Below are 25,806 nucleotides of genomic sequence, written 5' to 3'. Positions count from 1 at the left end.
AGAAGACCTCTTTTCACCAATGAATATATTTACTTCTCAGAGATAAATTTCAAATTGCATAACCAAAGAATACAAGCACTATGTGGCAATATATGTCAAAAGAAGGAACACAGACTGGAATCTTTCCCACATGTATGAATATTCGGTATCTATGTAGATTCAGATATGAGAAACAGTGCAGCTGTTATTGGCAACTGACTTACCCGTACTTGTAAGGAAGTTAACATTTCTCATTACACCTTCTGTGTAAGCCCCTGGCTCGTAACTGTCCATTTCACCCGTGACGATGTGAGCAACTCTCGCTGCCCGGCCTCTGATAGCACCCGCAGCACGGTCTAAATTATCAGCATCCTGGTCTCTTAAGGCTATGATACACTTGTTGACATCTTCCAAGATATGGCTTTCTGTAAGTAAATCAATCAAATTAGTTTGTGTGTGTGTGTTTAAAATTCATACAAATCTAGCAGATTATAATTATGTTAACTTCTGACTTCAGATAGAGTGCACATTGGAAATGGAAGATTTTGAGAATTATAAGAAAATTGGAGACATATTTTGCATACATCCCTTTACTCTTTAATAGCAAAATCCATGAAATATAACATGTTACATTTTAAGAGAAATTTGTATTGACTGCATATTATTTTAGACTCTAGTTCCAGTAGATTAGATTTTTAGAGTGGCACAGAGGTGGAAATTAAAGACAGTTTCTAGATTAAAATGAAAATAAAGTATGTGATGATGAAATGCTACATTGTGAATGAAAGCAATATTATACAGATTATAAAACTTATATATACATAAGGAAAAGATTGATTTAAATAAATGAATTCCAGAGAAAGTTGCCTACTCTGAAGACTGTCTCCTGACCTCCTCCTCTCCGTTCTTCTTTAGATGACTAGGGCATGAACATAGCAGGAAGTTTAAAACATACACATAAAACAATTATAACAATATGATCTCAGTAATTCCAGAACATATCATTAACTCTTTCTCTCTCTTTTTGTCTCTCTCACTCTCTCTTTCTGTCTGTGTCTCTTTCTTTCTCTTTCCCAATCTGCTTGTGTATATGTGTTGACTATGTGTGTGTGAGCTACAGAGGAGCTCTTCAGTTTCCTTACAGAGTCACACTTCCCTCTTATTGTACAGAAAATAAAATCTGTCTGGGTGTGGTGGCTCACACCTGATATCCTAGCACTTGGGGAGACCTAGGAAGGAGGATGACTTGGGGCCAGAAGTTCAAGACCAGTCTGGGCAGCACAGCAAGACCCTTTCTTTACAACAAAATAAATTTACCCAGGAGTAGCAGCATGTTTCTGTAGTCCTAGTTACTTGGGAGGCTGAGGTGGGAGGATTGATTGAGCCCAGGAGTTAGAGGCTGCAGTGAGCTTTGATCACGACACTACACTCCAGCCTGGGTAATAGAGTGAGGCCCTATCTATCTATCTATCTATCTTAAATTAAATATATATTTATATATTTAAAATTTAAATATATTAATAAATATAACATTATTTATTCATATATTTCATAATGATATGTTCTGGAATTACTGAGATTTTATTGTTTAATTGTTTTCTGTGCATGTTTTAAAGAAATAGTTATTAAAGATATTAAGTGGGGATTCATGTGATAAAGCCAGAAGCCAAAACACTAAATATATCCTAAATATATATGCACCCAATACAGAAGCACCTAGACTCATAAAGCAAGTCCTTAGAGACCTAGAAAGAGACTTAGACTCCCACACAATAATAATGGGAGACTTTAACACCCCACTGTCAATATTAGACAGATCAACGAGACAGAAGGTTAACAAGGATATCCAGGACCTGAACTCAGTTCTGTAACAAGCAGACCTAATAGACATAATTGTTGAAAAAAGAAAATAAAGTCAAACTACCATTGAATATGGTCCCTGTTGACCTTCTGAGACATGGCTTCTATTATTCTGTTATACATATTTTATGATTTCCAAAATCATTCATGATCTTCCATGTCTCTGTCTTTGGGCATATTAAAACCTTGGTCTAGACAGTCTGTCCCCTTTGACCTGCTTGCTCAACTCCTACTATTCTTTCAAGCCACTAGGCAAATGTTCCCGCCGCAGGAAATCCATGCTGACTTCCTCATTCCCTATAACAAAACCAACTTTGTTCCATGTTGTTTGGGATTCACATAAAATGGTATATGCTCTTCGATTAGAGATTCTTCCTGTGTTTTAATTATTTACTTATAAAACTCTCTCTCTCTTGTAGAATTTGAAATATATCTGAGGGAAAGAATTTTATCTTATTCCTCGAGGTATTCTATATACTACCTGTTATAATACTTGGTACCTGTTAGGCTAACAAGAATGCTTGTTAAATGAATGAATGAATGAATGAATGAATGAAGCTCTCATAAGACATTCTTAAATCATGGGTTATGAACATAAGTAAACACATATCTGCGATCTGAAATTAGGTAAATTTAACCCATATTAGGGACATTCAAAGTCACTTACATGAAAAATATTAAGCACTAAAATCCTTCATTATAAATTAACTAGGGTTTTAACCTAATTTGTAGCATTCAGTTATGAATGTATCATTAAAGCCTACAGTAAATACAGTCATGGTCCAATCTCAACAGATAGCATATGTATATTCTCATATTTCCCCTGGAACAGAAGTACAGGTTTGAGTTTAGAAGGCATAATAATCATCAATTTTTACAAAGCCCACAGATGTACACTTTAATGACACATTAAGAAGCTACCATTTTCAAGTACATTGGCAAGGTCTTTTTTTAAAAAAACAAATGCAACATATATGTATTCTATGAATGTTTACTCTGTATTCACTAAGGTGCTCAATTTTATATTGCAGAGTTATTTTTCTTAGTCCTATACAAGTGAAAGAATATTTACAGAAAAAACAATGTCCATTCTTGGAAGATTGATAATATGTAATAAACTCTGTAATTTCTCTTTAATTAAAGATGAAATGATAGCTTGTACACACTATTTTTTTCCTAGTGAATTTTGCAGAGGAGAAAATATACAAAGATATTCACTAACAATGAATGAGTAGTCACCTCTTCTGTAGAAGTATGATCTATATGCCCATGAATGTATTATTTAATGCAGTTAATAATAATATAGCAAGAAATTTTCTGTGTTTTTTTTTGTTGTTGTTGTTGTTTGGCTGTACAGAAGGTTGTGTGATTACTGCTCACAATTAAATAATGCTGTCAGAAGCCATGGTGTTAAATATTGTTGAAGAATTATAGAGGTAAGGTCAGTGTGGAAATAAAAGTCTTATATAAACATACACAGAATTAAAGAAAAAATAAGTGAAATAAGTGAAAAGAATCTATAACCAGACTTAACCCAAAGCAGCTATAGTAAGAATGTTGGAGTAGATGTATAAATGATCTTTGAAATTTCTAAGATTAAATATAGCACAAAAGAATTGGAAAAGGTTCACAAATTTTGTATTATTGTGACACTTTCCCATTACCCTGAATGCTTTACAGAATGCTACCAACAACTATTTGCATGAGGCTCTAAACATAGAATGCCAGAAAAAGAAAATCAAAATGTTAGGTACCTCCCACATATGCATAATAACTAAACATTAAACGGCTTCTTAAAAATGATTATTTCTCTGCTATTTATATTTCTGGTGAACTTAAGTGACTAAAAGACCTTCATGAAGGCCTGAGTTTTTATGCCTAACTACACAGCCCTTAAACTTTTAGGGAAGAAGAAAATGCCAAATACCTTGTATATAACTTCCTACTGTTGAATCTCTTTAGACTTTGCTGCTAATGGAATGGGTTTACTCTTTAAACACAGCAAAAGTCATTTGGCTCTCTCCTCAAATAATTTTTTTTCTGAAGTAGATGCACTTGAGCTCAACAAATGCATCATTTACAAAATGAGGTTAAAAGAAAGAATATGTTATTATAGAACAAGCACATTTAGAATACTATGGTTTGAAGGATTGCCACACAGTAAAGATTTTTCTTAACAGCTCCAGAGTATCAGCTTAACATTTGCTCTGAGGTGAGGGGTGGAATGTCCTGGTGTTAGCGTAAATGCTGAAATGCATTCATTTAAGAGCAGAGAATTGTTGAATTATTAGCAATTTCTATCAATCATTTCATGGCCATCTTGAGATGCAAAGAGTGATTTCTATTATGTTGGAAAATAGTAATACACAGGATAATAAAGGAACTGATCTTTGACTAAAAGGTACTTTGTTTGGTGCAAGCTTTTTTTGGTGCAAGTGTCTCTGGCTAACTCCAACTTCAGTCACTATAGGAAGTGTAGCACAATAAAATTTTGAAATGCATTTTTTAAATAATATTTTTTTCTAGCTGTTCAGTTTCACATATATATGTATATATAAACAAGTATGTGTATATATGTGTGTGTGTGTGTGTGTGTGTGTGTGTGTGTATATATATATATAGAGAGAGAGAGAGAGAGAGAGAGAGAGAGAAATTCTCCTTCTGTCACCCAGGATGGGGTGCAGTGCCGTAATCATAGTTCATTGCAACCTCAAACTCCTAGGCCCAAGTGATCATTCCACCTCAGGCTCCCAAGTAGCTAGAACTACAGGAACTCACCGCCACGCCTGGCTGTTTTAATTTTTTATAGAGAGAGGGTCTTGCTATGTTGCTCAGGCTGGTATCGAACTCCTTGCCTCAAGCGATTCTCCTACCTCAGCTTCCCAAAGTGTTGAGATTACTGGAGAGAGCCTCTGCACCTGGCCAGTTTTCAACAATTAAAGCCAGAATTTTAAGGTCAAATGTATTGCCCCAGGGAAAGTAGAAAACAAACAAAATTCAGTGAGAACAAAATGTTAAATCATTGGCTTTCAACACCCAAAGTAGAATTTTATAAATCCACAGTCCAGAGAACAGACTGAAAGTAGAGGCACATTTTGTTTGCAAAAGCTAGACTTGGTTGAGAGGTAAAAGTTTCTGCTTTTAATTCCTGAAGTGGGATTTTGAATGTATCAACGGCAAAGCCTTAAGAGGAAGAGAGTTTATGCTGTAATCCATCAAGCAAGAAATGATACACTAACAACAGTTTCCTCCCCTGATATCTAGATACGCAAGAAAAAGATTCAGAGAAGAGAAGAAGAGAGAAAAAGATATTAACTAGTTTTTCTAGAGAAACTGAGCTATAATGCAAAATACATTGAATTTTCTAAACTGTGTAGATTAAGTTTAGCTACCCAGTGTATGTGAGCTCAGAGAGTTAAGCTAAATTTAATTATAAACAAACAAGTTTCCATTTTTGCATACCTGGCTCCATAGCTATAAATTAAAAACACATTACACAGGCAACTACACAAATGTTCAACAAAAAAAACAAGAATACAGTAATTTTTCTTTCCTATTTACCCAAAAAACACGAAGCTAAAAAGCAAATAGAATGCATTACTATGTGAGCTAATTGTTGTTTACCTGTCTACTTAAAGATGGTCAAAATTTGTTTGGCAAGAGTTTGATTATGATGATTGGTTTCCAAATTAAACAATATCCCACAGAAAGATCTAAGCAAATACTAGCTTGAGAATACAGAGTATGCATACAGTTAAATGTAAAATGTAAAGTTCCTTCTTCCTCTTTTACGTCCTAACTCCTTTCTTCTGTCTCTTCTCTCCTAAGTCTTAATATATGTTAGAAAATGTAGATGATATAAAAAATAAAGCACAGTCCCTGTCTGCAAAGGGTTCACAATCTAGTAACCAGAAAATAAAGCACTTTTTATTTTATTGTCTTTTATTCTGCCCAATACAATAGTCAAAATGGTAGTCACTTTGTAATTATACAAAAGTTTCGTTAAACTTTAACAAAATTTGCCCAGCTTCTTTGCACTGCAAACTGTTTATTCTTGAGCTTTTAGACAGCTCGAATTTACTTGTCTTACTTTTGACAATAATAAAAAGAAAAATAAAGTCCAATATTGCTATTTCCAAGCCAATTATCAACAATACTTATACAAACTCTGCAGCACTTATTCACGCACAATTCTATAGAAAAACACGCACACGAAAACAAAAAAGAAAGTCATCGAAGCCTTCATATTTCTCTTGGTATGTCTTAAGTAAGCTCTTGTAACAACTTGTGAAGTTGTTAAGAAATTTATCAAAAGCTTGGAAATAGAAAAAATGGACTATTGCTTGTCCTTTCAATGTCCTGCTGAACAGACATTGCAATCAGCCCACCTGGCAAATATCTAATTCTCCAGGAGTGTGTCTTTGTTCCACTTGCTATTAGTGCTGATTAGGGTATTTTAAAACTCTGTAAAGGATAATGCTCTTTTTTAAAAAAAACTCTGATGACCATGTAAATGATTCTTGTTACAAAAAGTGTTATTTTCGTAGAAAAGATAATCCTAAAGGCTACAGCTTCATTGCTCTGTAGGACATTAACCAGTTGTGTTTCTAAATGAGAAATTTTATTGAACCATTCTTTATCTAAATTTTTTAAACAAGGCTTTTCATTTTAGTGCCTCTCAAAAATAAAATTTTTGACACATGTTCATGTTAAATTTGTAAAACTCATGCCTTCAAATTTAGAAAATTATCCATAGACTGTATACCTTGACTTGGAAGCGACTGATTTTTCAATTAGAGTGCTATCCAGAATAAAGTGAACATTTTATGTTAAATCATAAACCTATTTTTAAAATGCAGAACTACAAAACTTCTATAAGATAACAGAGAAGAAACTCTAGGTGATCTTGGGTTTGGCAAGAACTTTTAAAATATAACACCAAAAACATAATTAACAAAATTTTTTTAAAAAATGAATACATTGGACTTCATAAAAATTTAAAACTTCTACTCTGCAAAAGACACTTAAAAGAATAAAAAGATGCTGAGCACCGTGGCTCATGCCTGGAATCCCAGCACTTTGGGAGGCTGAGGTGGGCAGATCACAAGGTCAGGAGTTTGAGACCATCCTGGCCAATATGGTGAAACCCATTTCTACTTTAAAAATACAAAAATTAGCCGGGTGTGATGGTGCATGCCTGCAGTCCTAGTGACTTCGAAGGTTGAGCCAGAAGAATCACTTGAACCTGGGAGGCGGAGGTTGCAGTTAGCTGAGATTACGCCACCGCACTTTAGCCTGGGAGACAGAGTGAGACCCCATCTCAAAAACAAAAAACAAAAAACAAAAAGCCACAGAGTGGAAGATAACATTTGCAAAACACCTATCTGATGCAGGACTGGTATCGAGGATGTATAAATAATTCTTAAAATTCAATAATAAGAAAACAATTCAATTAAAAAATAAGCAAAAGATATGAGCAGACACCTCACCAAAGACATACAGATGACAAATAAGGACACACAAAAAATGGGCAACATCATTTATCATCAAGAAATTTCAATTCAAAACAACACACTGCACATCTATTAGAATGACTCAAATTTAAAACACTGATAACACCAACCATGAAAATGTAGAGCAATAAGAACTCTCGTTCACCGCTGAAGAGAATGCAAAATGGCATTTTGGAAGACAGTTTGGAATGCCACTTTGGAAGAGATTTCAGCAGTTGCTTACAAAAGTAAATATGCTTCTACTACACAATCCAGCAACCATACCTTGGTATTTACCCAGATAAATTTAAAACTTACATTCACACAAAACCTGCACATGTGTCTTTATAGCAGTTTTATTTGTAACTGCCAAAACTTAGATGCAACCAACGTGTTCTTCAGTAGATGAACGGATAAACTGGAACACTCAGTCAACGGAATGTATAAAAAGCAATGAAAAATGATTTACCAAGCCAAGAAAAGACATGCAGGAAATTTAAATGCATAATGCTAATGAAAGAAGTCCATCTGAAAGGCTACATACTGTACGATTGCAATTACATGTCATTCTGGAAATGGCAAAGCTACAGGGACAATAAAATTCCTAGGGAGGGTAGAATGTATAGGTAGAGCACAGGGGATTTTCCAGGTAGTAAAACTATTCTGTGTAATACTGCAATGGTGAATACATGTTAATATACATTTGTCAAAATCCATAGAATTTACAACACAAAGTGAACCCTACTGTAAAGTGTAGGATTTACTTAATACTAATGTATCAGTATTGGTTCATCAATAGTAACAATAAAGGATGTTCTTCAAACATTCTACATTCAGTGTCAAGTCCATTTAAGACCTTAAATAAGCACTGTTTAGCTTCTAAAATAGGAATAAAAATATTCAATCACATACATTATTTACAGATGTCTACAAATAATGAATTAGGAATTGTGAACATACTACAGTTTTCTGAGAATATAACTAAGAAAAAGTTTGGTCCTATTCTTTCCCCAAGTTTCTAGCCTTCACGCAGTAACACCTTCTGGTTGTCAACTGGTTTCTTGGAGTTTTTAACAAATACTGTTTCAGTCTCTCTTCTTTTCCATGCACTGTGCTAGGTAACAGATACATAATATTTTGTTTAATTCTCATAATAATTCCAAGAGATAGATCTGTTACATTTCATTTTTATAGTTGAAGCAAAATGGAGCCTTTGAGCGGTAAATATCTTCTCCAAATTCATAAAATTATAGTAATTTGAGTCATAGCTCAAAATCGAGGTTTATCTAACCTGCTAAGTTTCTATAAAAATGCTAAAGTCTCATCTGATTTCAAGATAAGGTGATTCTATAATTATATTATTCAGCTATTCCAAATGTATAATGGGAAGGGAAAATTATGGGCTTGAAATATTTTCTAAATTTTATAGAAATGGTACAAAAGATTGTTTATGCTATTATAATCTATAGCTCAATGCATTATAAGTTTTCACATTAATTTTCATTGGGCATAAGATAATCATCTATGCATTTTAGAAGGATAATTTTAATTCTACAAAGCTCACATTGACTATGCTCTGGTAACTTTAACATTCTGGATCTGTAATCAGGAGCCATCATAGCCAGAGGGCCTCAAGTATTCTAGAGACATCACCAGGAAAGTGGCCATGTAAGAATAAATAAACAAATGAAGTTTAGTGCCTTAGCTACTTAGCTATTCTGGTGTAGGAGCTAAAGTCTAAGTTATTGCATTTTATGGCATTCTTATCCTGACAAAATAAACAAACAGAAAAAGTGAAACAAACCTCAGGCATTCTCACTCAGACCATACTCTTTTACCATGTACTCCTCTACTACTGAGCTTTTTCATGTTAATTGTCCCATTGCTTCCTCTCCCATAGACTAAGAACCTATTAACATCTAGTAACAAAGCACTGGGTAAGAAAAAAAAAAAAAAAGAAGAAAGCTTTCAGGATATTACCAGATTGAACATCAGGACTGTCAGCAGGAACAGACAGTAGTGAGCAGTTCTCCCATAATATGCAATAAAACCATTCAAGTCTTGCACACTGGATGCTAATGTTGGATGCCTCTGTTGCTGGATTGTCTTATAAAAAACAGTCGGTATTCAATCGGGTACTATTCCTTTTTCATAGTTCAAAATATAGAATAACTTGAGTGTCCAATTTTGAAATCTGTACTTTCGGGCACAGAAAAGCAAATCCCAGTACTGTTTAAAATAACCTCCTAAAGGTATATGACACATATAGCAGAAAAGAAACCCTAAACAAATAAAGTACGTAAAATGTAAATGTACAGATACAATTAAGAATAAATCAGTTGCTGATAACCTGGTAAATTTTACTAAGTTTTTATTTATTTTTCCCCTCAGAATAATAAGTATATATACAGTTCAAATATCTTTACTACCTTCTAAAATACAGTATCTCTCCACGTGGGAAAAAGAGGCTATTAGTAGATATATGTCTTAGGGAAGTTCACTTCCCTAGTCAATGAATTAATTTTAAAGTCAAGTACAGCATCCTTTTGCTGAAATTTATTTTTCTCTTATATTTTGCTCTCAGGTGCACAAAAATTGTCAGAACAGATCCCTCTCTATGAGACAAATTCTCTTCAGCATCATTTGTAATTGTTTCAAGGAAACCATAATTAAAAACTTGAATTTACCACACGTATAACAAAGGAGTCCACGAGGTTAAAAGCAAACACAGGGTGTGACTTTTTCCCATGCCCAAATCAATGTCATTCACAAAATATTCTGTATCACCCTGATTGTTTTTATCATACATATTGCTATAAAACTACATGGAATTGAACACCAAATTACAAAGACTAATAAAAAACACAAGGTAAAAAGATATGACTTAAAAGGTACCATGTTTTCAGAAATTCAATATAGTTCATCTTAACTCGGATTTCCAAAAAGTCTATACTTATTATTTACCTTTCCATGGAGTTTCTCCATGAACCTGCCACAAAACTTTCTAGAAGATTCTCTAACGGACCCTAATCATAGCCATCCAGTGACCTCTTAACAAGATCCTGATTTCACCAGCATCAGTAATTGTTCTCTTAAGAATTCTCTATTTCTTGATACTCTCTGTAATTTGTATTTATTTATATTATTTCAGATTCAGGGGGTTCATTTCCAGGATTGTGTAACAGTGAGGTTTGGGCTTCTAGTGTACCCATCACTCACAGAGTAAAAATGATACCCAATAGGTAATTTTTCAATTCTTTCCTGCTCCTAGTCTTCCCCCTTTTGGAGTTTGTTATTTCCATCTTCATGTCTATGTGTACCCATTGTTTAGTTCCCACTTATAAGTGAGAACTTGTGGTACTTGATTTTCTGTTTCTCAGTTATTTCACTAGATTAATGGCCTCCAGCACCATTTATATTGCTGGCAAAATACATTATTTCATTCTTTTTAATGGCTGCATAGTATTCTATATATATATATATGTATATGGAATATATGTGTGTATATATATATACACACACCATATTTTCTCTATGCAATCAAATAATAGAATACAAAGATATGTATTTATATACTATTATTTTAGCTTCTAATTTAACCCTGAAACAATATACAGGAGCCAAAATCTTATTAAACTGAATAAACTAGACTTATTTAGATATTAAAAGAGGGATACTAAAAGTCCCTATTGGTTATACTGAACCCATTTTATCCTAATAAGTGGAATGTAATCAGGCAAAATAATTAATGATGTAGTTTACTGAACTTAATTTTAAAAAGTATTGAAATACCTTAGTACGATTTTCATGGATTAAAATTTTAAGACAGTGATTATATTTTCACCTCAGTTATAAGTTGGGTATCCATATGAAAGTGACACCTTAGGTTTCTGACATGTATTAAAACCTTCAGATCCAGAAATGTTTATGAGTAATTTAACCACGGCTTCCCAACAATTCATTGGAATAGTTATTAAGCATTTTAAAGAAATGAGTTCATGGTTGGGTAAAGTTAGATCAGGAAATAATAGTTCCCAAATTATCACCCTCAAGCAATTCCATTTCTAGTAAATAGTCCCCAAATTATGATCCTAAAAGAAATTCCATTTCTAGTAAAGAAGATGCTTTCCTATGCATATGTAAATTTACAGATTCATGTCAAAATAAAATTTAAACCACAACTACTGATTGAAGTGAAACAATGATTTTAATTTATAATGCAAACTAACCATTGGTGAACACAAATAATAACTTAATAGAATGTAACAAACCAATATAAGCTTTTTGCTTATAAAGTAACTACATAAAAAAGATGCTTATGACATAATTTTAAGTGAAAAAAATCAGGCTATATATCCATTAAATAGGACCTTCATTTAAAATTCATATATTTATTTCTCTACAATATACCATATAATTACATACCTTTTAAGAAAAACGTATGGAAGGAAATTTCTAAACTCCTAACTGTAGTTTTCAATAAATAGTGGCATTGAGTAGTTTTTATGCTTTAAAGAATTGATATATTTTCCATAAAATAATATTGCATGCAATAATACATATGCATTACTATTTTAAGATTACTATTAAAATTATACTCTATCCTTGATTAGCCATTGTTATTAAACAGAGAACTCCTATAGTTAAGGCTTAGGGAACTAAGCAAACTACCATTTATTAACATTTATATATTGCTGAATATAACATTGATACCCACAGATAAGGCTTAACATCCTTAGTTCTTCCAGTATTGTTTTCCTCTCTCTCTTTGCCCACCAAATGATAGTAATTCCAAATTGATACTTTTTATTCAATTAGTACATATATATATATATTCACATGGTATATTCATTCATTCAATTTATGTTTCATTAAATAATGATATATTCATTTTAATGCGTATTTTGAGTTCTTACTACAAGGTATTTTGTGAGGTATAGAGAAATTTCAAGATAAACAACTAACTGTCTTCCCTTTAAAAGAACTCACAGTCTAGTCATAGAAATAAGCACCTAAAGAAATGACTCCAAGGAATGTGATAAATGCCATACAGTACACGGGTAAACGATGCTAGACCACTTCTTTTTCCGATGACATACTTACTTTTTCCATATGTGTACATTGTTGCATTATGTACTGTGAATTGTTCCACTGGGATCAGACTGATCACAATGTGTACTTGGTCTTTATGAAAATAATTTTTTAAAAGTTTTTTGTGTATTTACAAATTCCTGGATGACTGTGGGAGTAGGGGGTGGGACAATTTTCCTATCAAAATCATAAGTATATGTTTAATAGGCATTGCTGACAACAGTTATTAAGAGTTTGAAGACAAGTAATTGACTTACTGTGAGAGTTATTACTAGAGTAATATTTATATAAAAGATATTTTCTTATGAGGGTTTTATGTTACATAACCAATTTACAAATAGTATTTTATCACGTCTTATATGTTTATACTCTCTTTCTTTTCTTTGCACATTTTAAGTATTTTTATTGGCCCTTTCACAACTTGCAAAGTACAATTCATGGCCTTTGTGTACATGATTTTAGTTTTGTTTAGATCAGATTTATGAAAAGAGTGGCATGAAAATTAAAAATCTTCCTTGTTAAAGATAGGAACACCAATAGTTCTCTTATTTCCTAATTATGTGCTCAAGAACAAATTTTTTGTCTCATACAGAAACTTGGAAAGTGAAAATTGGCATGAATAGCAGTCATATGCCCAGCAGTTACAATGATTGCATGGGATCAGTGTAATGTATCTATGGTATTGTATTTAGAAGAAATTCTTGACAGGACTCATACATGATGAAAGACAGTAGCATATAGAACACACATCCATATAAGGATCACAGTAGGAGAAACCAGTGGAGGTACTGTAATGAGGCCAGTGATAATAAAATCAGGAAGAAAGGTAACATGACAGCAAAAGCACTGATAGAAATGAGAGATATAAAGTATGGAAAAGATAGATAAAACATGAAACAGAAAACATTTCTTTTTTAGTGCTAAGACTAAATTAAAAGCAGAGAAATTATAATCTTCTTTTATTCAATTCAAGATCTTCAATGAAGATATGAAATTTATTTTTAAAATGCAAAGAGCCCAGTTAGCCTACATAGCTTATTCTCCTTTTAGTTCTAAACTTCCACTGTCAGACCATCTAATCAAACCATCTCGTACAAATTCAGTGTTATTATCTCAGCAACCTTGCCTGGAAGGCCATTCCTGGCTTTTAAGCATCTCTGCATGAAAAACAGATTCACAACATCTGGTCTGATTTCCTTTTCTGTTAGTTTTCATTTTGTTGCCTCTTCTATTTTATTTTCTTTTCCAATCATGTCTGTTGAACTGAAAATAGTAATTTCACTGGTATCTACGTTCTTTATTTCACTTTCTATTTTTAGGGTTGGAGGTCTACCCTGTTGCTTAAGGTTAGTTGTAAAATAATAACTTGGGGGACTATAATTACCCTTGCTTTCTTCATACAATTTCAAATGTTGACATAAGTTTTATTTTCTTATAGTATTATTCACATCAAACACCTGAGTTAAAATTGACTGTGAATATTTTCTCAATGCTGTGTACATCCATGGGCTCTGATTTATTTTCCTTTCCTGCATCTGGTTGCCTCTTGTGTCTTCTGTGCTAGTGAATTTTCAACATTTTAAGAAAGAAACTGATCACTTAGAACAATATTATTTTAACAGAAAAACACCACAAGAGATATATAATATTATAACCTGAATGATAAACATAATACTTGACTTTGACGTCAATAATAAGTAAATGCATGCATATGGCACCCTATCTTCCACCATAATTTATTCTGTGGTGCATGCGTGCAAAGTGAAGATGCTATATATTATAAAATCACATTAAAGGACCAAAATAAGAACTGGATTATTTTTCTCACACTTAATATGTCATCTGCTATCAAAGAAAATCAAGCCAAAATGCAAAATTTCTTTGTTACTTATCCTACTATACAGACCTATGCTATCATCTAAAAAAAAAAAAATGCTGTGTGAGACCTAATATCATTATATTTTCAATGAATAGTTACATGTGGTGAATTTAATCATGTTCCAGTGCTACTGCTTTCTCTATAACTGACTTATATGACATATGTTCAGTTCTTGAAGTGTTAATTTTTATAATTTGCTGTCAGGTGCCAGGAAAAAATATATCCCCTGATACTGATAATGTCACTTTTCTGTTCCAACAAACCTAAGTTTATGCCACTTGTTTATAAGTTGTATATGTCAAAATCATCTCCTTGTCAAAACAGCAAACTTTGAAGATGAACTCATAAATATACTAATAATTTACAATGGCTTAAAAAAATTAAGATCCTAAAGGCATATACATATGCATATGCATATTCACACAGACATATATGCGTGCATATATATATACATGCTTTTTATAGCCTATTAAATTTAGTATTTATAAGACTAATCCTGAAGCTAAGAAGTTAATAATAAATTAAAACAAAACGAAGAATCAAAACATGTTTACAAAGAAAATATAAAAAATAGAAAAGAAGAACACAAATAAACCAACCTTAAGGTTCAAGAGAATTACCATTAATATCCTACAGATTTGTCACTATACTTTCTGGCAGCCAAGGCAAAAGAGAAACATAATCTGTTGGAACATGAGATAATTAGTAATTTTTATCATTTGCTTTTTATATAACTTAAATATTCTCTTTGCCAAGCTCTTTTGCCCTAACGGATAGCTTTGAAGATTCTATACTATAAATGGGTTATTGACTGAGGGATCTAATGGCAAATGAAATCAATAATACCTACAGTAAGCTCTTCAAGCTGTTGATATTGGCATGTGTGAGAAAGAGTGATATATATAGATGTAGATATAGATATAGATAGATAATATAAACAGATATATATATATATAATACATATACTCATAAGTGGCAGCTCTGTTTCCACCTCTCTCCCATGTCAATTCTATAACTGCATGTCATAGGTAATTTGGAAACAAAATCTCTGGTAGTTTTACCCCTCTCTTCCCAGATATCATATAAACTTGTCTCATTAAGAAATGTTTGAAGTGGCCGGGCGCGGTGGCTCATGTCTGTAATCCCAGCACTTTGGGAGGCCGAGGTGGGCGATCACGAGGTCAGGAGATTGAGACTAACCATGACTAACATGGTGAAACCTCGTCTCTACTAAAAATACAAAAAATTAGCCAGGCGTGGTGGCGGGCGCCTGTAGTTCCAGCTACTCGGGAGGCTGAGGCAGGAGAATGGCGGGAACCCGGGAGGTGGAGCTTGCAGTGAGCCGAGATCGGGCCACTGCACTACAGACTGGAGCGACAGAGTGAGACTCCATTTCAAAAACAAAAAGAAAAAAAGAAATGTTTGAGTTGACTCACTTTACTGATTTCTTTCAATAGACAGATAGCTATATCTATCAGTTTTATTTTATTGCTGATTATTCAACTTTTGATACCTATTTTCTCTTCCAACAGCTTTATATAAAATCAAGGTGCTCTTTGACTTTCCTATGGATGAATATGTCTTATTAGTATAATTGGGTGTGACATATACAAAGACAACAGAGATACAGAAATAAACCTAGTACCTACGGTCTGATAAGTACTGGGAGTATTCTGAATTGGAAATCGGGGACTACAATCATTCTGAAAAGACCACAGGTATGTCAGAATATAGAGAAGCAATCAGATAAAGAGAAGTATTAACATATAGATAAACTATGTGGCCTTATTGTTAGAATACTCGATTGTTGTTTTGGCTTTGCTGCTTACTAGTTCTATAAACTTAGATAAAGTGTTAACCATAAACTTGCATTTCCTCATTAATAAAATGTGATTAATAAGATTGACAGTCTCTGAGACTGTTGTAAGAATTAAATAAAAATATACATATAGGCTGGGTGCAGTGGCTTATTTCTGTAATCCAGCACTCTGGGAGGCTGAGGCAGGTGGACTGTTTGAGGCCAGGAGTTTAAGACCAGCCTGGCCAACAAGGCAAAACCCCGTCTCTACGAAAAATACAAAAATTAGCCATGCATGGTGGTGTGTGCCTGTAATCCCAGCTACTCCAGAGGCTGAGGCACAAGAATTACTGAGGCAGAGGTTTCAGTGAACCAAGATCATGCCACTACACTTCAGCCTGGGTGACAGAGCTAGACTCTGTCTCAAAAAAAAAAAAAAAAAAAAAAAAAACACACACACACACACACACACACACACACAGCATAGTAGTTGGCATCTAGTAGGCATGCAAATATTGATTGTTTGTATGTTGACTTTACTTTTGCAAGTTGGTTCCATCATTAAATTATTCCATTTCTTTTTTTTTTTTTTTTTTTTTTTTTTTTTGTTTGAGATGGAGTCTTGCACTGGCACTCAGACTGGAGTACGGTGGCGCAATCTCGGCTCACTGCAACCTTAGCCTCCCAGGTTCAAGCGATTCTCCTGCCTCAGTCTCCCAAGTAGCTGGGATTACAGGTGTCCACCACCACACCTGGCTAATTTTTTTGTATTTTTAGCAGAAATAGGGTTTCACTATGTTGGCCACACTGGTCTCGAACTCATGGCCTCATGATCTGCCCAGCTCAGCCTCCCAAGGTGCTGGGATTACAGGCATGAGCCACCACACCCAGCCTCTTTTATTTTTTCTAGTGGTAAATAGAATAGCTCAATAATGAGGTTAAACTGCTCAAAGTGGAAAATACTCAATGTCCGTATTATAAGTTTATTCAGTTTAGAGGTACATTTAAACAGGTAATTAAAATACCATGAGGCAAAAATAATAACTGATTTCATCTCACATGAATGTGAAATACCTCAGATAAAATTCATTTGTTCAATATAATGGTAATTATTTCATGCTGTGTTTTATGTTACTGATAATTCAGGGAACCTAAGAAAGTAATTACTAGTACAACAGATATGCAATATTAAAGAGACTGTACTGAATTAAATTATTTGTATTTTTATTATGAAAACTATTGATTAGATGTATTGAGATTATTAATGCTCTGACTGTTCAACCCTCTTTACCTGTATATTTCCCTGCTGACTGTGATTTCCTTGAGGAAAAATACTTCATCTTCTTCATTTATTAAATGTTCAGTACCAAACAGAGTGTCAGGAAAATAATAAACATTCAATAAAAGTTGTTGAAATGAACCAATATTATACACTGGCATTTTCTTACATTTTATTTCATTAATTACTTTGCAAATTATATTCAGTTTACTCATACGTCAATATATTAACAGTTAACAGAGCCCTAAAATATTATTGAGACAGAGCAGGGTTACCACTTTTTAATAGCCTATGTATCTCAATCATGGAAATAAAGACAAATTCTGAGTTTTTTGGAGGGAAATTCTAAGAACCTAGTTAATCCTAGAAATAAATAAGGAACTTGTTAAACAAGAAGATAATCGTAGCCTAAAACAACAGCCAAGGAAGTTAAAGTTCCAGAAATGTTTGCTTTCCCCTTAGATACTAATGATAACATCTTAATGTCACTGAGTTGTCTTTCAGAAACTTGGACCCTCACAGGGAACCCCCCGCCTAAGGGATCCACTGGAATGAAGACCACAGATAAGGGGAAGTGAAGACTGAACTTTAATCACCATATTTGTTCCAAGTTTTTCTTGAGGGCCTTGGAGAAAGTCACTCCCTCTACCCAGATAATATTTTTCTATTCACTCCAATTTTTAAACAGACTTCTCTGCCTTAACCAATTGCAAATCAGAAAATCGTTGAATCTACCTATGACCCGTAAGCCCCTGCTTCAAGACATCCCACTCTTTTACGCCTAAACCAATGTGTAACCTCCATGTATTATTTATGGCTTTGCCTGTAGCTTTTGCTTTCCTGACATTTACCCCTACCTTTAAACATCCTTATGTGCAAGCCATCAAGGAGATCAGGATTTGAGCATTTAGCTGCCTGGTCCTCCTTGCTTGGCGCTCTGTAATGAAAGCCTTTCTTTCTATCACTATCCTGGTGTAGCACAATACAGACTAATACACTATCTGGTGTATTAGTCCATTCTTACACTGTTATAAAGACATACCTGAGACCGGGTAATTGATAAAGAAGTGTTTTAATTGACTCACAGTTCCACATGGCTGGGGAGGCCTCAAGAAACGTAAAATCATGGCGGAAGGCGAAGGAGAAGCAAGCACTCCCTACATGGAGGCAGGAGCGGAGGCAAATGTCAAACACTTCTAACCATCAGATCTCATGAGAACTGACTCACTATCATGAGAGCAGCATCGACGGAACTGCCCCCATGATTCAATCACTTCTCACCATGTCCCTCCCTCAACACATGGGGATTACAATTCAAGATCAGATTTGGGTGGAGACACACAGCCAAACCATATCACCTGGATTTACTGCACAGGCCGAGCACACCCCAGTTTGGTCCTAGAACGTTATTTGCAAGACAGCTACAGTATAATCTGCTTCATTAATAAACTGCCCTTGCAAAATCATGACAGCAAGAGAAATCTGACATACTTGACTCCGTCTTGCTTCTGACCTCTAAGCTGTCCTTGGTCATTCCTGGGCATCAACCAAGCTAACTTTGAGAGGAATTTATAGTTTAACTTTGAAACAAAAATGATAATATTCCCTCCCTAAAACTAACTCCTCCTTGTTTGGGGACTGAAATGTTCTTTGTAAGACTGAGAGGCCACAAGATAGATGTAGTTTCTAAAATCGCTTACTGGTCAGGAGTCATGTGGCCAGAGGTCACAAGATTTGTGACCTTCAAAATTGCTCCTATAGATAACATCACTACTATGGAACCTCAGATTTTTTTTTTCCAGATGTTTTTCAGACTGACCACAACTGGACTCATGACTCTTGAATGACTGGTCTTGTGGTCTCACTCAGAGGCAGACTCAGTACCTGAGGACCGTTTTCCACACCTTTATGATTTTATCCCCAACCAATCAGTAGCACCCATAACCTAAATCCTTGACCGCCAGATTGTCCATTAAAACCCCCTAACTTCCAAGCCTTCAGAGAGGCTGATTTGACCAACGGTCCAGGTTCTCCTACATGGGCCAGCTTTAGGTCAATTAAACTCGTTCGCTACTGCAATGCTGTGGTCTCAGTAGTTTGATTTTGCTTGTGCAGCAGACAGAAAGAACCTGTTACATGATTGACTAAACTCCTAGCACACATTTATTGAGATTCTAATATGTGCTGATCACTTTGCTACTTTCAAGGTAAAGCATAACAGTACTTTTTAATGTCCTGACTGTCTTAATGTCCTGACTGTCTTGAGCTTAAAGTCCTTTAGGAGAAAGAGATACTAAATTAAATAACAAGTATAAAACTAACAACACTTTGCCTAATGTTATCTTAGAGAACAACTTCACGTAAGATGGTTACATAAGACACTTTAGATCAAACTTGTCCAACCTGCAGCCCTGTTGTCCAGGACAGCTTTGAATGTGGTGCTGTCCAACACAAATTTGCAAACTTTCTTAAAATATTGAGGTTTTCCTTGTGGGTTTTTTTTTTTTTTTTTCCTGCACATCGGCTGTCATTAGTGTTAGTGTATCATATGTGTGGCCCAACACTTCTTCTTCCAATGTGGCCCAGGGAAGCCAAAAGATTGGACACTCCTGCTTTAGATCCATGAAAAATGGCTAGAGGCAGAACATTCCAAGGAGAGGGGAGATGTGGGAGAACTAAGCATGATGCCCTAAAGCCAGGGTGAGTTTAGTGGAATTGTATAATCATCTCCTGCCTTTGCCCTAAGGCCAGGGTGAGTTTGGTAGGAAGAAATACAAAAGAGTTAAGCAACTTCTAAAAGATGCTGTTTCAATAGTATGATCAATCAGAGTTTAACATTATAATGGACAATGAATGAGTGTCTATATACAGATTCCAATAAATTTATTTGGACTCTGAAAATGTTTACAGTCAAATAACTATGATTGCACTCCTTGCTACACAGCTGTGGCTTAGATCTAATCAAAGTTTTTGATAGACTGCTTGACACAGAAAACCTATGGTTGTGGTGTTAAATAAGGTAATTTATATTAAATAAGTGACCTGATGTCTAGAACATAATGTGTTCTCAATAAATTTATTTATTAACAATAAATTGTGTTAATATTCCAACTAATAAATTACTTAAGAAAAATATATTGAATACAGTGCTAAATGATTGTAATCAACTAACTTTAAACAGTGCATCTAATTTCAAGTGTTTCCTTTTTTTTTTAAGATTGTCTCAAAATGAGGTATATTGACCCCCATCATTGCCATTTGCATTCATTTATATCCAATGTTCTTCTCTTATATATGAGTAATACAAGAATCCTATACATTTTTCCAACTTGAAACCACAATATCTCCTGAACTTTTCCTCTGGTGGCTTGCTTTGGGTAACACTACCAACTGAATTTCCTATTCTTTTGCTGCATATCATATTTGAGCCATACATCATAATGTACTTGACTCAGATGTCTGGTATTCCTGTCCTGTGCTGCACTAGCTTGCAAGATCTTGCTTTTTCTTGGAAACCTGCACTTAAAACAGATTTCAAACTAAACCTCCTGGTTTTGTAATTTGCTCCAAGTCTACTCTCTTAGACAGAATATCAGTAACTGGATTTGCCACATCTTTTCCTTTCATCATACTGACTACCAGGGTGGAAAGAGTCATATATTGAAAGTAGCATCCTTTCAGATTGCCTTGTCTGCCTACATATACATTTTAACTCTTTAGTCTCACTACACAGTGGAAAGAGAGAGGCAAAAATGGGTTTCTCTGAAATCACTATCAGCAATGTTCTCTCTCTTCAAGAAGAACAAAAAAGGATATTGTTAAACGGCAGTTAATGACAATGAAAAAAGGGGCTGAGAACTAATGAAAATAATTATGAGGAATATTCTCTAACTATATGCATTATCTTGACTCCCAAAGAAGACCTGCCTCCACTTTTGAGGACCATCATTTAGAATGGGCATGAGACATAACTCAGTGGTTTGATGAAGAAGTGATGATAGAGATTCTTTCATCTCTTCATTTGTAGGCACTCTTCTTCATCACCACCACAAAGAATAAGATGGAATACAAAATACTGTGGGGGTTTTTATGTCCATTGAAAAGCTTTTTCCAGTTCAACGTACTTGTTCTATAAGCTTTCTTGTTGCCTGGATTTCCAGTGTTCCAGGGAAATTTTCAAAATTTATATGAATTTGTTTTCCATATCAATGACTGAGTCTTAAACCTAAAACTATACGAAGAAAAGTCTTTATAGTTATAATAATAAGCTAATGTTGAATACTTGTACATACAAGGCATTGTTCATATATTATTAATTCCATTAATCTTCCAAATGACACAAAGAGATAATTAGTATCATTACCTTCATTCTTATCAAAGATATAGAGACAAACAGTAATCAAGCAACCTGCTCCAAGTTCAAATACCAAATATATTAAGTGGTATAGAGTTAGGATTAAATCTGGACAATTCAACTCAAGACCTCTTGCTCTAAACCACTTCTCGATGCTGCTACTCTTGTATAATTATGTCATTATAAGAATATAGATAGTATAATGATATAGATAATTTTTCCACGACTATTTAGTGAAATAACCATACTTACATCTTCCTCGTTGCAAAAGTAGATCGTTTTGATATGTTTTGCTTTCTTAAGTTTTAAAAGGTTTCTGAATAAAATTTTCTTTCAAAGGATTTTATTTACATAGAACTAATTAATTTACCCTTTTATTAAACAATATGAATTTTCTCCTCAAAGGGCCCCTCTGATACTAATAAATGTCTATCCTACGACTTTCCAAGAATATCAAACACCAGCCAGCAGATTTATGTGATAGTGGAAAACACCCAATTACTTTCGGCAGAATGCTTTCTTAAAAGTGCATGTATTCTAACCATATAGGGAATTTAAACAACTGTGCTTAAAACAAAAGAAAAAAAAAAAGGAAAGGAAGATTTGAGTCAATTCATCATTTTTATTATGTACTCTCAACTCAACCTGAAACACATCTAAAAAAAACTATATTTTAGTGACATTTACTACTACTTTGCCACTCCACTTTTAAAGCAGCCTATGTGAATATCAAGTGGATGGGCCTGCTTCTGTACAATATCACATACTATATGAGAAATATCTAGCACTGATAATAATAATAATTTTAAAACTCTGAACACTGCTGTTTGTTAGATTACTCCAGATATTTGAATATTCCTTTTCTTTCTTAGTTCTTTAATTAGCTGTGGTTTTGATATGAGACATACATTCATTTGAAGCTAAAAGACCACTTTCACAACTTTTACATATATATATATATATATATATATATATTTTTTTTTTTTTTTTTTTTTTTTTTTTTTTTGAGACAGTCTCACTCTGTTGCCCAGGCTGGAGTGCAGTGGCATGATCTCGGCTCACTACCACCTCTGCCTCCTGGGTTCAAGCAATTCTCCTGCCTCAGTCTCCCGAGTAACTGGGATTAAAGGTGCCCACCACCATGCCCAGGTAATTTTTGTATTTTTAGTAGAGACGAGGTTTCACCATCTTGTCCAGGCTGGTCCCGATCTCCTGACCTTGTGATCTACCCGCCCTGGCCTCCCAAAGTGCTGGGATTACAGGCATGAGAAACCGCACCTGGCCAACTTTTACATATTTTTAAATGTTTTCACTCATTATTTGCAGTTCTGTTCTAACACATAAATTATAGTCTTTCCTGGTATCAATGGGGAGCTTGTTCTACAACCCCGATGGATACCAAAATCCACAGATGCTGAAGTTCTTGGTGTAAAATGGCACAGTATTTGCAAAAAACCTATGTGCATCCTCACATACACTTGAAGTAATCTCTGAATTAATTATAATACCTAATGAAATGCCTACACATCGCTTCATTTGCATGGATTCAACATAGTACTCAATGTACAGGCAAATTCAAGTTTTGTTTTTTGAAAATTTGTAAAACTTTTATTTTCAAAATTTTTTTTCCTTAGTTGGTTGAATGCACAAATATGGAACCCATGGATATGGAAATCCAACTGTACCATTTAAATCTCCATTTTGTACACAATCCTTATTTTCCAAATGGTGGCCTTTTTTCTCTCCTTCAAATGTAAAATGATAGTTCATTAAACCATTTCTTTATTTTCATAGAGTATGTCATATTTTAATCACAAAACCTCCACCACATGACAGAGGGGTCACCTAATCATTCTCATTGGCACACAAGGTCTTGTTAAAATTGTAAAGTAGACAAATATTCTCTTCAATACCCTTCTATCTTTATCTCATCTTTTAATGTTCCTTCTTCCAAACCCCAAATTTTAATTGTCCTTAAGCTATCCAAAGTATCCTACCTAGGTCAGCCATAAAGGTCTTCTTGATACATACATATTCCTCCAACTTTCCATTTATTCTTTCAATAATACTCTTACTCTTTAGTGAATATAGCCTTGGCAATCAATGTTTGGATTAAAGAAATTCACACTAAAATGTTAATGACTGTAATTTGGATATCTAATGACTATATTAAACATTTTAAAAGAACAGTGTGTAGAACCTAGCTGAAATGAATATATAATTTATAGACTGGAATGGAGAGATATTTTTCAATTGGAGAGTTCTTCATACTAATCTTTTTCTATATGAGCAGGCCACAACCACACATATCTCATTTTCTTGACAGACTCCTGAGGGCTTAGGTTGAACTAGAATATATGAAATAACCTCAAAGAGCATTGGCATATCTTTTTGCTAATTGGTACAGTATACCGAGACAAAATTATTAAATTTCTGGAGTTATCCTGTCAGCCAAATTATTTTTCAATCAAGTCCACTTCTATTGACATTTTCTGGGTATTCTACATATCTCTCATATTCCAAATAGTGAATCTGCCTCTAGAAATATGGCTAATAAGGATGGCTTCAAATCAAATAGTTAACCAGCTTCTAGAAATAGGGTTAATGAGGGTGGGTCCAATGGGAAATTCCTGGGAAAGTCTGATTAATGAGAAGTGGTCAAAGGGAAATTTGGGGATTTGAGAATTTAGATCGCTCTAACTTTGCTTTATGATTTTAGTCTACTTAACATGGCTTCTGAATTTTCACTTCACCTCACCTCATCCTCTTCAATCTAATTCTACAGAGAATTTTCTAACTGTTCCAAAAAAAAGTTATTTATTTATTTTTTATACTTTAAGTCCTAGGGTACATGTGCACAACATGCAGGTTTGTTACATATGTATACATGTGCCATGTTGGTGTGCTGCAACCATCAACTCGTCAGCACCAAGCAACTCGTCATTTACATCAGGTATAACTCCCAATGCCATCCCTCTCCCCTCCTCCCTCCCCATAATAGGCCCCGGTGTGTGATGCTCCCCTTCCCATGTCCAAGTGATCTCATTGCTCAATTCCCACCTATGAGTGAGAACATGCAGTGTTTGGTTTGCTGTTCTTGCAATAGTTTGCTGAGAATGATAGCTTCCAGCTGCATCCATGTCCCTACAAAGGACACAAACTCATCCTTTTTTATGGCTGCATGGTATTCCATGGTGTATATGTGCCACATTTTCTTAATCCAGTCTGTCACTGATGGACATTTGGGTTGATTCCAAGTCTTTGCTATTGTGAATAGTGCCGCAATAAACATACGTGTGCATGTGTCTTTATAGCAGCATGATTTATAATCCTTTGGGTATACACCCAGTAATGGGATGGCTGGGTCATATGGTACATCTAGTTCTAGATCCTTGAGGAATCGCCATACTGTTTTCCATAATGGTTGAACTAGTTTACAATCCCACCAACAGTGTAAAAGTGTTCCTATTTCTCCACATCCTCTCCAGCACCTGTTGTTTCCTGACTTTTTAATGATCGCCATTCTAACTGGTGTGAGATGGTATCTCATTGTGGTTTTGATTTGCATTTCTCTGATGGCCAGTGATGATGAGCATTTTTTCATGTGTCTGTTGGCTGTATGAATGTCTTCTTTTGAGAAATGTCTGTTCATATCCTTTGCCCACTTTTTGATGGGGTTGTTTTTTTTTTCTTGTAAATTTGTTTGAGTTCTTTGTAGGTTCTGGATATTAGCCCTTTGTCAGATGAGTAGATTGCAAACATTTTCACCCATTCTGTAGGTTGCCTGTTCACTCTGATGGTAGTTTCTTTTGCTGTGCAGAAGCTCTTTAGTTTAATTAGATCCCATTTGTCAATTTTGGCTTTTGTTGCTGTTGCTTTTGGTGTTTTAGACATGAAGTCCTCGCCCATGCCTATGTCCTGAATGGTATTAACTAGGTTTTCTTCTAGGGTTTTTATGGTATTAGGTCTAACATTTAAGTCTCTAATCCATCTTGAATTAATTTTCGTATAAGGAGTAAGGAAAGGATCCAGTTTCAGCTTTCTACTTATGGCTAGCCAATTTTCCCAGCACCA

The 25,806-nt window shown here is 34.5% G+C and overlaps 1 protein-coding gene across 7 annotated transcripts in view; it reads right to left on the bottom strand.

The window, feature by feature from the left end:
• The window catches only part of CTNNA3 (catenin alpha 3), a 1,858,220-nt gene that overhangs the window by 471,852 nt on the left and 1,360,562 nt on the right, over positions 1–25,806 (bottom strand). For all 7 annotated transcript variants that reach the window (XM_050805650.1, XM_050805648.1, XM_050805652.1 and 4 more), the window contains one exon: positions 204–404. In XM_050805650.1, the coding sequence (XP_050661607.1) occupies positions 204–404 (201 nt within the window). The remainder of the gene's footprint in view (positions 1–203; positions 405–25,806) is intronic.

The sequence above is a fragment of the Macaca thibetana genome, chromosome 9 (genome assembly GCF_024542745.1).
Source record: "Macaca thibetana thibetana isolate TM-01 chromosome 9, ASM2454274v1, whole genome shotgun sequence".
NCBI classification, from domain to species: domain Eukaryota; kingdom Metazoa; phylum Chordata; class Mammalia; order Primates; family Cercopithecidae; genus Macaca; species Macaca thibetana.
Note: the sequence above shows the minus strand (reverse complement) of the source record. Positions and strands in the feature narration are given on the sequence as shown.